This window comes from Helianthus annuus, chromosome 8, assembly GCF_002127325.2.
Source record: "Helianthus annuus cultivar XRQ/B chromosome 8, HanXRQr2.0-SUNRISE, whole genome shotgun sequence".
Taxonomy (NCBI): domain Eukaryota; kingdom Viridiplantae; phylum Streptophyta; class Magnoliopsida; order Asterales; family Asteraceae; genus Helianthus; species Helianthus annuus.
Genome location: NC_035440.2, coordinates 70,276,517 through 70,289,459, shown reverse-complemented (window position 1 = coordinate 70,289,459; position 12,943 = coordinate 70,276,517). Strand labels below are relative to the sequence as shown.

Genomic DNA, 12,943 nt, shown 5'->3' with positions numbered 1-12,943 from the left:
AGGACTTCGGAGACTGCAATCGAATTGATCAAAAAATCGAAAGAGGGCCAACTCTTCTAGTTGCGCCTCTAACCTTACTACGCTACCCTGATAAAAGGTCGAATTCAGCAGGACTGCAGGCACGAAATGTCGATCAAATCCGTTAAAGGAAGCCTAATCAAAGCGGGTAAACAAGAAGATCTGACTGGGCTGATGATGGACCAGATCTCGAAAGGCGAGAGGCTTTCATAAAGACGTATGATAAAAGGAGGGTCGAGAGAGGCTTATTGCACGATCCACCCAAGCCAGCTAAGCTAATAAATGCTGCATAAGATAAGAGAGTGGGAGGCGACCCCCGCCTATCTGGAGGTGCACACCCATTTATGAACATATACAAAGGGCAAAAGAGAGAAGTCCATGGAGAACTACCAAATCCAATTACTTTGATTTGTTCGTACCATTCTGTCATCGATCACTACTGGGTCGGTTGGTGAGTCACCCAAAAAAAAGCATCGAGAAAGGGAAAGCATATATGTTTTATGAAATGATCAGCGGTTTCATTTATGCTATGCCCTGCATCGTGTTCGTATGTGTTTATTGAGCTTTCAGCGCCATGCGCTTTGCGTCGCTTTATAAAAGAGAGAGGCCTTGTCTTGAGAGTGAAAAGAAAGGGCAAGCGATAGAAAGGATAGTCCCTCACGCGTTCGCGAGAACTACTAGAAAATGGTGAGATCATTAGATCATTAGTGAAAGAAGGACCAACGACGATCCTATCCTAAAGGAGAAGAAGGAGTAGGAGGAGTCACTTTTCTTTGAAGATCGAGGAATCAATCTCCCAATTATGCCATTCAGAAGAAGTCTTCTACAGTGGGAAAGCCTGTTACGAGTAAATGGAGAGGAAAGATCTCCAGAGATTCTTATCTCATTCCATTCCAGTGGCTCAACCAGTAACCAATGGCGAAAACTAAAAAATCCATGATTTCCCGGTAGAACCCTATTTCGCCCAAGTTGTTTCAGAACCGGAAAAAAGAAGAGGTTTTTCGCACAGCTTGCGCATAGTGCAGGTCCCACTTGTATATCATATTTGGCCGAAGAAGCATCGGACAGGTTGGAGTTCGTACCTTCTTGGGATTCCATGGACCAAGATCTGCTTTTATTATATGGGCAATACCGATCTACTTTAGTAGATCATATGGATGTAGAAAAAGCTTCTCATTTTGATGAATTGGAAACATCTCTTTTCCATTTCTATTTACCCAGTTCATATCTTTTTTTCGTGTGTTCCCCGAAGGAATTCGATCTCTTCAATCTCGGGATACCACCTAAATAACTATAACTGCGGCCAGAGAGTCAAATAGGTCCGGAAGAAAGAGTCTGAGGTTGGGTTGGACGACATACATCTTGGTTGGTCCCACCACCACTGTGGATTGGACATATATAGAATCTTTCTTCTAAAAAAGTCTTCTATTTATTATATTTTTATATTCTTATTTATTGAAATAGCTGCAAGACCACAAAATGGGGTGAAAAAAAACCCGAAAGCCCTTCTTTTAAGTTCCTCCCAGATACATGGCTTACATATCCGACTCAACCTTCTTAAAAAACAATCGAATCGAGGGTCCGGAGGAGAATTGGCCATTCAATCTTGTGAACTAATCGAGACCGAAATCGGAGAAAGAGATACGAACGGAAAGGAATAACCAATCAATGAAAGAACATGAAACCATTCTGTTTCAATAGAAGTACGAGGAAGAGTTGGGGGAAATGAAGTAGGTGAAGTAGTTGGATTTTGCGAGCTGTTCCCACCACTGCTAGGTGTGATTCCAAGAGCGGAACGAGAGTGAATACCACACAGAAAAGTCAAGACCAGGCTCCCTAACGGAATGTTTAACCGATCCATTCCGGATCGACCGAATTGGTACGGAAGTTGTAACATGGGAAAACCACGGAAAACACGACTTATTTGAATAACCTAGTGACCTACCAATTGTAGAAGTAGGATTTTTGGCAAGCAATAAGCACTTAAATAATACAATTCAAGTGTACCATCTTCTTTCTCATTTTGAGGAAAAGGTGCGGAAGGAAAAGGAAACAACGGAGGGATCCGAATCGGACCTAAATGGGAATGACATGAAAAGTCTTTTTCAAAACCTAGCATTAAGGGCGTTACGACGATATATGAGAGGAATGGAGAAAAACTCGTGATTTGTGTGGAGGGGAAGGTCTGTTTATAATATAGTTCAAGAAAGAGTCGTCTCATTTCCTTACTTCTTCGTTCTTTCTAATTCATTCCAGGTCCACGCATGTTGGAGATAGTTGTTATAAAATTGATAGAACCTAAAATGGATGAAATACCAGATAGATGAGGACTAGAAATTGCTGAATCAACTGCTCCTCCAGAATGGCTAGTAATACTACTTAAAGGCGGATAGACCGTCAACCCAGTGCCACTACCCACTTCTACTAAGGTTCGGCTTAATAGGAGCAAGAGACTTGGTGGCAACAACCAGAATGAAATATTATTTAATCGTGGAAATGCCATGTCAGACGCACCTACCAGAATCGGAACAGACCAATTACCAGATCCACCTATCATCGCCGGCATAACCATAAAAAAAGATCATTAAAAAAGCGTGAGCCGTTATTAAAACATTATAAAGTTGATGATTCCCACCAAGAATTTGATCGCCGGGTCGTGCTAATTCCATACGAATCAGTACTGAGAAGCATGTACCCATCACTACAGCAATGGCACCAAAGATGAAATATAGAGTCCCTATATCCTTGTGGTTAGTGGAGAACAGCCATCGGATCGGATTTGTCATAAAATTGAGATTCTTTCTTGTAGTTCCGCTTCTTGCTCGAAAAATCAGGTCCAGGCTCAAGTGCCTGTTCATCCATCTTCATTCCAAAGGCGAGCATATCCGTGGAGTGACTATAACTGCTATCGTTTACAGTCAATGGTTCTTAACCAACCTTTTTAGAGCTTTATAAAGCTTTAAGAGAGAATAGGGAGTAAGGGGGACCTTCGCTTCATTATAAATTGGACCCGGACCTTCTTTCTTTTCCTGCGGAGCCCTGATAAAGTAACCGGCGGCAGCTTAGTACAGTTCTCCTGCTTGCGGATTTTTCCCTGCGCTGATTCAGGAGCATTCTTCTTTCTAAAAATAAAAAAAAAGAGAAGAAAGGTTTGGTTACGGGAACCAACAGTGACGAAGGTTACCTACTTTCGATGGACGTGGAGCCAACGAGTTCAGTCGAATAGCGTAACGAGTCTAAGGTTACAGAAGCGTTCGCCAACTTTGACAGGCATAGCATTGCAAGCAAATAGAGCAGAGAGCTTACCCTTTCTTTCTATTAGAGTCGTGAGCTTGTTGTAGTCGGTCCTAAAGGGAGAACCTTTCTGCAAGCAGATTGATCCGGAAGAGATGGAACTCATTGACATTCGATGGTGTTTAGCAAGTTGCATCCGAAGAGCTCAGAGATATATGGAAATTACTGAGAAACAATCTCTTGGAGGTGCATCAACAAAACTTGGATTTAACAAATCCAAAGTGACCTGCTTCAAATGCAAGCAGAAAGGTCATTTCAAGAGAGAATGCACTAATTCTGCAGTTGGTGGAAATGAACATCCGTTCAATGATGATTACTACCGAAAGGCGATCTACCACCGAAGCAGAGAAGAGCTGAAAATGATTGAAGATAAACCCAGAGAAAAATCAAGAGCTTGTTTTGTTATTCAAGATGATGAAGGTTTTGACTGGAGCGAGATTTGTCAAGAAGAAGATCGTTTGGAAAATATTCGAAAAACAGCTCATGGCAGAGCTATGACAGAGAAAAGACAGTTTGTTTTAGTTGCTGAGATAAAAGAAGAGAACAAAGAAGAAAATGTTGTTGCTGAGGTCAAAGAGAAAACACGAGAAGAGATTTTGGATGAGAAAACTTATCACGAAAGAAACATTGCTTTGAATAGAATGGATGAAATGCAAGAAGAGTATGAGAGTGCTGTCAGCAACAGGAGATGGGATAAAAAGAGAGAGTGTTATTTCAACAGAGAAGGAGAACCAGTTGTTCCAAAGAAAGACATAATTTTTGAAGACGTTCTTCTCATAATTCCTTTAAGAGCTGAATACTATAGAAATGTGTTGAAAGATGACACATATGCAAAAAGGCATGAAAAGGAAATCAGATATGCCATGACATCGTGCTTGAGAAAAAGGGATGAAGAGAGAATGAAGAAAAATGTTGAAGAAATGGTGAACAATTTAAAGAAAACTGCTGAAGAGGTTAATGCTGAAGATGTTGAAGTTGAGATTGTGAAGGAAATCAAAGCTGTGAATGTTGAAGAAGTGAAAGAAGAAGTTGTTATGTATGAAGAAGTGGAGAAAGCTGTTACTGAAAAACAGCAAGTTGGAGTAGATGAGAAGAAAACAGATAGTTTGACAGAAGTAAAGAATGAGAATTTGGAAGTTGGTGATACTGGTGATGAAGTTAGTGTTGAAGAAAAGCAGAATGTTGCTGAGATGAAGCAGACAGAGGCAGCTGAAAACACCGAGGTGCCAATCACTAAGGTAAATCCTGATTCTAAAATCTTAAAACCAAATGAACAGTGCAAGAAATGCATGGAAACGTGCAAAGCTTGTACTGAAAAAGATGAGAAGTTTAGAACAAGAGATCTTGAATTCACAAAAATTGAAATCATTTTCAAAGAAAAATGCAAAGAAATGCTAGAAAAAGAAAAAGTTTTAAAAGAAAATGATGAAAAACTTTCATAAAAATGTAAAAAGTTAGAAAAAGAAAATGAAGTTTTGAAAGAAAATGTTTTGAAAAAGACAGAAGAATGTAACCAAAAAGAAAATATTTGTCAAGAAATGAAAAAAGAATATGACTCAATGAAATTGGCTTATCATATTACAAAAGAGTCATATGAAAAAGTGAAAGATGAAATGAAATTTGCTCAATCAAGAATGAATTATCTTTCTGAAACAACTAAAGAGCTTAAACGAATGTATGAAATTAAACAAGGTGTTGTTAATTCCTATATTGAGGATGTTGCTAAGCTAAAGCGACATATTGCTAATTTAGAACAGGACAACAAAAAGTTAAAAAGTTATCACGTGTCATCATATGTGCTTGAAAGAATTTTCAATATAAAACCGGGAGATGGTGAGTCTGAGCAAAACAAGAAAGGCATTGGCTCAGAGTTTCATCAAGTTCCACCACCGGAAAAGTTTGCATTTTATGATGAAGAAAAGGTCGAAAAAGCTTTCAACTTGGTAGATCAATTGCCAGACAACATTGATATAACCTATTCCAAATCTGATGATTCTCATGATTCAGAGGTGGTAGGTAAGGTCGTTGAAAGTGTGTTGAAAGAAGAGTCGGTTGATACTGGTAAGTCTGAATCACAGGATGAAAATGAAGGTAATTTTCATGATGGATATCTGAAAAACACAAAATCCGAGAAGAATTTGAATGATGATTCAAAGGGATTGGTTTATACCATGATTGGATCGGACAAGTTATTCTTAGATGTTGTATTCCCGATTCAGAATGTGATTTCAGAAAAGGTTGATAAAGTTTTCAAAATGGTTGAGATTGAGAAATCTGAGATTTCAAAGTTTGTTGGAAAAGGTCACAAAACTTTTTATAACAAACCTGGTTTTAAGAAGAAAAACATGAAGGCTGGGTTGGGTTATAAGAAGAAACAGAATCGAAACAAAAATGAAACGCCAAATTATCAAGCAAAAATGAGTTTTGTTCAAGGAAAAAGTTTAGCCAAAGAGAAAGAACTCAAAATTGGACGACAGTCTAATGATGAGTTTCATGCTCAAAAGAAAAAGCAACAACCACTGGTCAAAGATGTGTCCAAAAGAACATGTTTTAAATGTGATCAAATTGGACATCTTGCACGAAAGTGTCCAAATCTGAAATCTGTGGATGTTGAGATAAACAAGAAGTCTGATGATGTTCGAAAACAAAAATTTGAGAATGTGAAACAAAGGTCTACCAGATTTGATTCGAAACAAACTTGGAGGTACAATACAAACAAGTTTGCTTCAAATCAAAATTGGAAAACAAACCCGAACAGGTTCGATTCAAGACAGACCTGGAATTCTCACACACCCAGATTCAGAACAACACAGAGTTGGAAAACATCAGTTGATATGACAAAACCTCAAGAGTTTTGGAAACCAAAAATTGTTGTTCAAAATCAAAAGGTTCAAAAAGATTCACATTTTTACAAACGTGGCACTCCAAAAGGTCAAACATGGAGTTTTAAGAAACAAGTGTCTTCGGTAAAAGATGAGAAAGTTGAAGTCAAAGTGAAAAAGTCTTTGATGACAAAGATTTTCCGAAACTGCATGATACATATTGTGTTGAAATGCCTAAGGTTCAATAGACCTGGGCTAAATTGTTCAAGTAATTGAGTTCGTTAAATGTGCAGGTGCTCAACAAAACCAAAGACTGTGAAAATGGAAACTGGAGCAGCCTGGCACATGGAGAGAAGGAAGAGGCTGCTGGACCCTGTGTTGGGTGAAACACGGGGTTTATTTTCTTTCTGTATATAAATAAACAATATTTTCAAAAACCCTAAAAATTTGAAAAACTAAAAACCAAAAATATGTTTGTTTTTAATTTTTTTCAAAAATAGAAAATTAGAAAAATATGTGTTAATTGAATATGCCGAAACCCTCACGGCGGAACAAACATGATTACTTTCACAAGATTGAAAAACGGTTTTCAAACTGTCGAAAATCAATGGGTTGTAAATCATGGGGGTACTTTATATTATATTTTCTACAAAACAGAGCACATTAAGCAGAAAATGGATGGCGAGTCAAAGCTATCAGTATTGGTTGTCAAAATTTTCTTTTAATGGTTTTGCATTTTAGGGGGAGAAAAATTGTCAGAAAATCCAAAAACATTAGAAAATTTGAAAAAGCCAAAAACATGATAAAATTCGAAAATTGAGTTTTGTGTAAAAAGAGGAAATGATAGTACATCAGTAGACAGTAACAGTATGCTAAAGAAATGTAATGATTAAATAGCGTTAAACAGTCTCACTGATGATATGCCGATAGGTTTTTATACATTTAGTAAACTTTTTCGGGATATAAACTTAAATTCAAACTTACTTATTTCGTGGGGAACACTACTTGGATATATAGGTAACCCCTGAAATCTCGTTTGAAAGGTCCCTCTTTCTGAGATACTAGGTCTTTATGCTTAGTTGTAGGATCAGTTTTGACCACACGAATGAGTCAATCAGAGCTAGTGCTTACTGAAAATGTGGCGGAAACACATTTTCAGCATGATACAAAGATAAACGTAACAGAAAGGAGTAGAAACAGATGAATTCACACTTTAAACACTTTTTCTTCACTTGATAACGATTGCCACACGGTCAGCAGTTCGACGTAGAGTTCAAGACAACGTTACAAATGAAGACAACTTCAGGGGTATTTATAGGAATCATGAACCGCTCTTGTGACATGTCCACATGAGCGATCCAGCCTGGTTCGCTTTTGTGGACACATGTCACAAAAGCGATCCGACATTCTAACTATCATAAATTTACACATTTAACCCCTGAACTAATACAAAATAACCTATCTAGACCATATACGTTAATCTAACTTTACAAAGACGCAGGCTTTAGACATTATGGACCAACAAACTCCCCCTTGGATGAAGCCGCAGTCTTTGTCTTGAAAATTGGTCTTCAGATAGCAGCTTTGTATTGTTCTTCACGTCCTTTAGGCTTCCTGCTCAAAGCAATTCTTATCTTTTCATTCTTTCGCTTCTCTTCCTTCTCTTCTTCTTGTTGTTTCTTCATAAACTTTCATCTTTTTTCTTCCATTCTACGATTTTCACGTTCACGTTCACGTTTTGCTTTCTTCTTCATCTTTTCATCTAATGCCCACCACGACGATTTCCACTTGCTTTCGGAATTAATTCCTTTTTGAAAGCACAGTGATACAACACGTTGGAACTGTTGAGCTTGATCTTTATCTTCTGCTTTATAGCGAATCTTGTGAATAAACAAACATTCGATGTCTTCTGCCGAACAATTCACCAGCCACATCGGATCATAGACACGAATATATCTCAGTTCACTACCAGCTCTGTACGTTATGATTGCTTCAGTTGTTAGACAGCTGTAAACCCAATCAATGAACCCTTTATAAAAATCTTGCTCCATTTCTGGCATAGGAATTGTTGTCATGGTTCTTGGAGGCTTTACATTCAGAATAGTTTCTGTCACACCAGTCACTGGATCTACTCTTTGAATACGTCTCGGACGATGAGGCTTCCATTTCAGATATCCTCTCAGAGTCTCGTACTTAATATATCCCCACATCGCCTTATCATTCTGCCTCACCTGAGATAACTCATCGACATCCCACCATGGTAATTACATAATGTCATATAAACGTTTAAAGTATTGTACACCATACTCCCTACGAATAGCATAAGCGTTTACTTGTGGAAGAAAACCCCAACTTATAATGTCACCAAGAGAAATAGATCTATCACATTGAAAAAACTTCAAAGGCCTTTTGAACTTTCTCTCATGACTGTCTTTAAACCATTTTGAATGATCTTCTTTTTCAACATTTGATTGACTTTCTTTTTCAGTATCTTTCTTCAAGTTTTCAAACATCTTTTCATTCACAGCTTCAGTCACCTTTTGTCGCAACTCTTCTCTGTTTTCTGCTGCGAAGAACTCCATTAACGTTGGAAATTTTGATGTGTCTTCAGGAACATCTTCATTATCCGAACCATCCTCTACTTCAACCCTATCATACTGATCTGCATCCTCAACATAGTTATACTTGTAATCTTTCTGTTTATTGATATCAAAAGATTCCAGATCAGCTTCAAGATCAATTGGATTCTCGGGATTTACATCGTTTAACATCTCCCTATACACATCTAGACATAAGAACAACGGTTCATGATGTTCTACAATCTGAGTCTTACTCGACTCCCCCTTTCTCTCAGCTTCACCACTTTCTTCATTAACTGTATCGTTTAGCAGATCTTCAACGACTTTTTCTTTTGAAGCTTCAGTTACTCTAACACCTGAACCTCCTGCAGTGTCATCATCATCATCACCTTTCGAACTATGACTGCTTGCAGAATAAACAAACTCTTCCTCATCATCATCTTCATCATCCTCTTCTTCTTCGCCACCAATTAACTTTGGCGATGGAATTTCTTCTTCGACTATACCAGGAACTGAAGATATAGGCACTGGATTATCTATCACCATCGAAGGTACAATAGACATTACAGAACTTCCTTCAACACCTTTACCTTTATCTTTCATTTGCCTTTCTACTTCTGCTTTACGTTCTGCACGAAGATCCTCTAACTTCAACTCTTCATACTTTTGATCCACTGTTGTTTCTAACATGCTTTCTACAACTCTATTCAGCATGTAGAACTTGTGTTCATGCAATGCTTTAGCAGCCATAAGCTCTTTATTCTTCAACTTATAGTACTCGTTTTCACTTTCTCGACGATTCTTCTCCTCTTCTAATTCAGACACTCGAACTTTCAAAACATCAATTTCCGTCTGATCAACTTTAATTTTCAGTGCCAATACTTTGTTTTCGCCTTCTAACCTCTGCACTTTACCAGCAAGAGACTTTTCTCTTTCAGCAATCTTTTTACATTCACTCGCCAACTTTTTATTTTCTGCTATCACCTCATCAATTCTCTTTTCCAACTTCAATAGTTGAGAATTGTTTGCAAAATCGAAATCAACATCTAGCAGATTATCATGCGGTATCGCAAGGCCTCTACTTGAAGAACCAGGTTGTGCTTGAGCGATTGGAGGTGTGCCAAAAAGATCTTGTGAAGAATAATATTGTTGATGTGGAGGTGGTGATGGTGGAAACAGAGGAGATGGTTGTCGTTGTGGAGTAGGTTGTCTGGGTGGTGTTGAATGTGATGGAGGAGTAGGTTGTCTTGGTGATTGTTGTGGTGTTGGATGTCTGAGAGGAGATTGATGTATTGGAGATTGTGGAGGTGTTGGTTGACGTGGAGGTGTTTGATGACGTGGAGGTGTAGATTGTGTTTGCATAATCTTCTGAGGGCGCTTTGACACTTTAATCTTTGGAGTAGCCTTCTTTCGACCACCAGCTTTCTTTTTACCCTTAGGAGTAGATTGTGATGCTGAAACATGCTCAGGAGAAGGTTCATAAGGTGCATCTTCTTTCTCTTCTCTCTTCCTCTTTCTAAGTAACTTCTCCTTTTCTACCTCTTCTCTCATTCGCCTTTCACGTTCTTTTGCATCAACTACTTCAAAAACAGACCCACTAGAAGAACTAGTAGTGTCTTTATCAACATCATCACCTTCAACATCTTCTACCACTTTCTCTCTTTCCTGTTGAATATCAACAATATCAACAAAATACGCATCAGATGTAAACAAATCTATATTGATTTCAATATGTGCTACACTAGCCGCCTCTTGTTCCTTTTCAATGTTCACCTCAGGAACTTCTTCTTCAGACTCATCTACTAACACAGTTTCAGCCTTCTTCTTTTGTTTCTTCTTCGGCTTTGAAGAAGAACCTTCACCTTCAGCTACAGGAGTTGCAAGTCTACGTCTGCGTCCAGACTCCTTCACATACCACTCATTCTTTGTTGGTTTGAAACCCTGAATTATTTTCAATTCTACAGCATACAATGCTTCTTTCATTTCTTCTTGATTTCTCCAATTCTGATGATTTTCTGGATCAGGATCCACATAATTTGCATCTCTAAGTAATCCGAAGTTTTCAATCACTAACTCCGGCTCTGGATGATGAGGATGATACTTGACAAGATTCTTTAACGAGATATTTGACATGTGAGCTTGAACAAGAAGATCATCCTTAATGTTTCTATCAATTCCAGGGTATGCACGATCAATCATCATTTGAACAAAACGTGGATATCTCCAGACTCTAACATCCGACGAGAGATTTTCCACCATATAATGAAAAACTATATGTGAGAAGTTGTATTTCTTATTCAACACTAATGCCGTTAGCATGTTCATCTGATAATCCCTCATCTGATCATAACTGCCCTTTGTGTGACTCAGGGAAATCAAAATACAATGGATTAAAAATTTGAATGATTTCTAAAATTTTGACTTTAAGTAGTTCCCGGTGTTCAATGTGCTTCTGTATCCCAAACGTAGCATACACCCCTTCACCATTCGTTCAGGAAACCTTGTGGGGTAATTGGCCTCATCAGGAAAATTCATTACTTCGCGAACTAACGCTTCAGTCACCAGAATAGTCTCCAACTTTCCATCCACTTCCACTTCTGATGAAATCACCTTGCTTGCCTCGTCATACTTTGCACTTTTCCAAAATCGACTAATATGCGATCGATACAGCGGCCTCTAGTCAGTCATGGCTTTCTTTACTGGAATACGATCCATGTACTCCAAAATACTGCTGAATTTTGATAATAGAGGATACTTTTCCACATCTAAATCAACACAACTGTTGTGTACTGGATCGAATAACACATTTGGTGATGCCTGCACAACAACAATACAAACACAGACTTAGAAAAATTTCACATTTTGAACATTTGACCAAAAAGACGATCCATCACAATGCGTTAAAAGCGAACCAAACAATATAATATCACAAAAGCGGATCAAACACATCACAGCCCTATAGGCGAACCACAGTTATGACTAAAAAGTGGTCCTACTTAGAAAATACTCAAAAAGCGAACCATCCCTAGTCACATAAGCGAAACCTCCCTAAAATGCCTTAAAAGCGATCCTGAAATTGTTCAAATGGGCGGTCCTAACATGGTACATATGAGCGATTCACAGATTGTACATATAGGCGGTTCACAGATGGTACATATGGGCGGTTCACAGATGGTACATATGGGCGGTTCACAGATGGTACATATGGGCGGTTCAACAGATGATCTATAAGCGGTTCAAAGAATGACACATGAGCGATTCAAAGATGACATATGAGCGGTTCTAACATGTCATATGAGCGGATCTGAACATCCTGACTGTAAAAGCGATCCTAAAATCAAATACATGTAAACACATCTTAACACCTAAAATTGATTCTAAAATCAGATTCTACTCAACATTCCGAACCTAAGGGTGTCTTTTGATTCCTACAACCATTCCTAAAACTCTCTAGATCTAAGATTGAAACCATTCATTACCGACAACTCTCATCAAACACCTAAATTACAGCATTTAACAGGTTATACAACTATTAAAATCATCAGACGACAACAATCAAGCTAACAATTCATACAGATTTGACAGTTAAAGGCACAAAACACGAATCGTTCATACATACATGCCGACAGACGTGGTTTAACACACTAGAACTGAAATTAAGAGAATACTTACCTTTCCCATGATGTAAACAATGGAAATCTATCAAAAACAAGAGGGAAATCAGATCAAATAGCAGTAAATCTCGATGAACACGATGAAACAGATGGGATCGCTCAAAATCTTCCAGAGAAGATGACTTAAAAGCGGTTTGGGTAATGACAGAAAAAGCGGACCATGTTCCTTATATATGAGGTCTGAACCGCTTATTTGTCATGTCCTTATGAGCGGTCCGCAATGTTATTTTGACAAAAGAGCGACCCATTGTCACAAAAGCGATCCAAACTTTGATTTTTCAAGAAATTAATTTTTTTATACATTTTTCAACTTTTTCGATTTCACACGCTGGCACCCAGTTGACCAAGTCCAATTTAATGACCCTGGACAGTTGTTTGACCTACCAAGTCCAAATCAATGGCCCTGGTTGATCAGATTTATGAAGTACTTTGTCGTTTTGTTTCAAAACCAGTTCAAATTAATGAACTTTTCAACGATTCAAACATTTACACATTTTGTCTTTCAAACATCATACCAGATCTATGTTTGCAATCACAGCTTACCCAACCCTCATCA

The 12,943-nt window shown here is 38.2% G+C and overlaps 1 protein-coding gene and 1 pseudogene across 1 annotated transcript; one reads left to right on the top strand and one right to left on the bottom strand.

Annotated features, from left to right (window-relative positions):
* Positions 1-820: 820 nt before the first annotated feature.
* LOC110928248 lies at positions 821-1,367 on the top strand (annotated as a pseudogene).
* A 7,031-nt stretch (positions 1,368-8,398) lies between these two features.
* Positions 8,399-11,053, bottom strand: LOC110932475 (intracellular protein transport protein USO1-like). The gene is made up of 4 exons (XM_022175806.1): positions 10,570-11,053; positions 10,033-10,512; positions 9,103-9,843; positions 8,399-9,009 (listed from the first exon to the last, which is right to left on the bottom strand). The coding sequence occupies exons 1-4, from the start codon at positions 11,051-11,053 to the stop codon at positions 8,399-8,401; spliced, it is 2,316 nt and encodes a 771-aa protein (XP_022031498.1).
* Positions 11,054-12,943: the final 1,890 nt, after the last annotated feature.

Bases quoted from the DNA above. Each gene is read 5' to 3' on its own strand.
- LOC110932475 (XM_022175806.1), bottom strand. From the start codon at position 11,053: ATGAGGGATTATCAGATGAACATGCTAACGGCATTAGTGTTGAATAAG. The intron at 9,844-10,032 runs GTCAACCAACAC...ATTCTTCACAAG, and splicing joins ACGTCATCAAACACCTCCAC to ATCTTTTTGGCACACCTCCA. The intron at 9,010-9,102 runs GTGATGATGATG...TAAACGATACAG, and splicing joins AAGCAGTCATAGTTCGAAAG to TTAATGAAGAAAGTGGTGAA.